The sequence below is a fragment of the Helianthus annuus genome, chromosome 14, assembly GCF_002127325.2.
Source record: "Helianthus annuus cultivar XRQ/B chromosome 14, HanXRQr2.0-SUNRISE, whole genome shotgun sequence".
Taxonomy (NCBI): domain Eukaryota; kingdom Viridiplantae; phylum Streptophyta; class Magnoliopsida; order Asterales; family Asteraceae; genus Helianthus; species Helianthus annuus.
The window spans coordinates 116772186-116775912 of record NC_035446.2 but is presented as its reverse complement, the minus strand read 5'-3'; the positions used below and the strand labels follow the sequence as shown (position 1 = coordinate 116775912).

The 3727-nt window shown below is 36.5% G+C and overlaps 1 protein-coding gene across 1 annotated transcript; it reads right to left on the bottom strand.

Moving 5' to 3' along the window:
• Window positions 1-2058: 2058 nt before the first annotated feature.
• Window positions 2059-3508, bottom strand: LOC110905811. The gene is made up of 6 exons (XM_022151289.2): window positions 3484-3508; window positions 3179-3371; window positions 2987-3079; window positions 2798-2905; window positions 2432-2707; window positions 2059-2342 (listed from the first exon to the last, which is right to left on the bottom strand). Exons 2-6 carry the CDS (start codon window positions 3356-3358, stop codon window positions 2286-2288), a joined length of 714 nt encoding a protein of 237 aa, XP_022006981.1. The 5' UTR covers window positions 3359-3371; window positions 3484-3508; the 3' UTR covers window positions 2059-2285.
• Between the last annotated feature and the right edge of the window lie 219 nt (window positions 3509-3727).

Below are 3727 nucleotides of genomic sequence, written 5' to 3'. Positions count from 1 at the left end.
GGAGAGTAATTCATGAGATCTCTTGTGGTTTTGTGCTCTTGTTTTGCTCTCTGATACTTCTATTGGTATCGAAGGACTATATCTTGTTTGGAAGTCAAAAGAAACGGAAGACCATGGGCGACGATGCACCCAGAATTAAAGTTTAAAGCTCCCCCTCTCCTTCAAGTAAAGCTGACCGGCGGGATCTCACGAACAGTTCTAAAGCTGACCAGAACTAACTATACCGCATGGTCTATTGTGGTTGAAGCAATTCTGGACGATTAAGAGATGTGGGAAGCCATCCAACCTATAGGTGACGAAGTGGATGATAAAAAGAACAAAGATGCACCTTCTTTTTTGTTACAAGCTATGTCAGAAGATATCCTTCTACAAATTTCTCAATACAAGAATGCTCGAGAGATATGGGCTACCTTGAAGTCTCGGTATGTCGAAACCAAGCGAGTTCGAAAAACTCGTCTCCAAAACTTAGAAAGCGACTTTGAGAAATTGAAGATGAAAGATGACGAATCCGTTGATCAGTTTGCTGAACTGGTAAAATAACAGAATTTGTTTCGAAAGCCACAAGCCTTGGGCATGTCATCCCAAGTGATACCTTGGTTAAGAAGTTATTAGAAGTTGTACCTGACAATTTTTTTCAACTAGTAGCCACTATCCAGAAAAGTGCAGAGTTGGATAGCAACGAGTTTGGAGATGCAGTTGGGAGGCTCAACGCTTATGAAGAAAGGTTGTGTGGTAGGGAAACCAAAGGAGAGTCACAAAGCAAACTTATGTTTACTCAGTCGGATTCGAAAAAACCCAATGATCGCTCCGAACAGAAAAGCACCCGAGGATGTGGGTCCTCAAGTTATCGAGGGTGTGGCCGTATTTGTGGCAGGGGTGCCGACCGTTGAAAGGGCGATTAGGGGAATACTCGACATGATGGTAGAAATGGTAACAGAGGCCAAGAAAACTACCGAGAGAAGTCGAAAACATAATATTTTCGAAAACAAAATGTTTTCGGTCTGATAAGATGGGACGTTTCGCATCGGAATGCCCGAAGAAGAAGAAGGAGGAGGAGGAGGAGGAGGAGGAGATATGTGAATCCTAAAGTCCAGTGGTGAATCTAGAAAAATAATTCAGGGGTATCCTAAAGAAAATTGGACTTTGGGGTATCCTAATATACATCCCTGGCAATTGAACACGTTCGCCATTTCGAAATGGAGGTTGAACAGCTGTAGGTTGAAAAAGTTTTGAAACCCTAGTTTTATTAAACTTGAAGCTGCTTTTATATCGGCTGAAAACAAGGCCCATTGAAACTGCTTTTATATCGGCCGAAACCAAGGCCCAACTTTTAGATTATGGTAGGGGTGTGCAGGGTCGGTTTTGACCAAAAACCCTAACCATAACCATAACCGCGATGTCGGTTATTGGATAACCATAACCATAACCGATCATATATGGTGGTTATTGTTATTCGATTTTGATGATTAGGCTATAGGGTGTGGTCATGACCCTCATGACCACCATGATCCTCCACATAGGCACCATATCATCCATCTTTAATTTACCATTTAAAACCACTACCCTAAGGGTGTGGTCATGACCCAAACCACTATCCCCTTTATTTTTTTAATTTATTTTTGTCTTAAAATTTTCAAATTGGAGGGTCGTGGCAATCATGCACTACAAAAAAAATGTCATTCAGTGACACACAAAAAGTGCCACAAAAATCCATAAAAATGCCACCAAAGACTCCTTAAGGAATGAGTGGCACACAAAAAAAGTGTCACTAGAAGCAGTGCCACTAAAAGGCTTTAGTGGCACTTTTTAGTGTGCCTCTATAATTTTTTTAGTTATTAGTGGCACTTTTCTTTTAGCCACAATATAAAAAAACAAACTTTTTGTGGCATAATTTTTATACCAGTAAAAACTATTCCTAGTAATATATCTGTACTACTTTTAGTGACACATAATTTTTTGCCACAAAAATAAAATGCCATTACAAACATTTATCATATTAATTTCATTAATTTAGTTGTTATTTATTTACCATATAATATACAAATAAAAATGAAAACATGTAGAAAAATAATAATGTCATAATTTCAACTAAAAGTTGGATCCAAAACATACTGTAAATCTTAGCAAACAAATGAATGTCTACAAAAGAAGTCAAAACGTTCTTTCGATACAAATCATACTCTAAAAAAACTTAGTTCCAAGCAATTCATTAATCTTGTTATCTCTATTCCTCCAAGGCTTCACATGTTGTGAGCTCTGTCATCAATATCGTCACTTCTTGAAGATCATAATTCGTTGCTAGGTAACGAGTTGCTAGGAGCCGAAGAACCAACGCGAGGGACCTAAAAAATTTAAATGAGAATAAATGCTAATACAAAGATATATATATGTATATGTAAAAGACCACATAGTAGTACATGTATGTAAGTACCTGTATGTTCATATTGCTAAGAACTGTAGGCAAGTTTGCATCGGGGATACGTTCTTGGATAATGTTCATCATAACGTTCACAACACTCTGTAGCTCATGAATAGTATGTGAATTAGTCGAAGAATCATCGTTACTTTTTATGGCTGGCATTCTTCCAACTAATCGAACATACCCTCTTTTCTCTGTGCCTTTAACTTTTGAGTATTCATCATTTATAAAATCATGCGAATCTATGGGTTTGCTTGCAGAGTCATTTGCAATAGCTTTTAGTGAAGCCTAAATACATAATAATATAAGTAAGCTTATAAAAAAAAGTGAACACGCACATGATATGTAAAAATATTTTAATGCATAACAATACATTACCACAACGTTAGCTGCTTTATCATCAACAAAACTTTCGTCTTTATGAGTGCGAGTTGTTATTATACACATTTCTCCTCGGGTCAGGTATACACCATCATTCTTCGTTGCCTATAATTTATGCTTAATGATTAGTAAAAGAAATGAAAAACTAAATTTTATAATAATATGTCAAAATAACTAGAATAATACCACTTCATGAGCAAGTCTAGCAAACGACTTTGTCCCGGTTACATGAGGCTCCTTCATCTTTGAGCGGCTCAATCTTTTTGCAGCGCATGTAGTCTATAGTAAATGGTAATTTAACACATGATAGGATTTCTTTCATCAAGTTTCAGAATTATATATATTGCATAAGAAATCAAATTTACATATCATTGTTACCTGAAATTTCAGAGTGAACCAACGAGTAACAAGTTCTTTAAATTGAGTTGGATTCACTCTATCGTCATTATTAGTATGTTGCGTCACAATTTTGTCACTAGTAAGGCTGGGATCATATCCACGTGACTTTAATAAACCTTTCCACGTTCTCCATTTTTCCCCATGTTTTGGAATATCCATTCTTTAACCTGACCTCTTTCATCTGGATGAATAGCAAATTTGGACTACAAAAAGATTGCATATATATTAGCATATACCTCTTAACTTAATGAATGGATGCATATCATGTTTGATAAAAGACATACCTTAACAAGTGAATACATATCCTCTTTATTTACCATTTAAAACCACTACCCTAAGGGTGTGGTCATGACCCAAACCACTATCCCCTTTATTTTTTTAATTTATTTTTGTCTTAAAATTTTCATATGGTTTAATCCATGGTAACCACCATCAATCAAGGAGGGGGGTGGTATACCATTTAATTAAAGGTCCTATGTGGAAACAATGTTTGTAGGTCCCGAAATCGGAGGATCGATAACAACAACC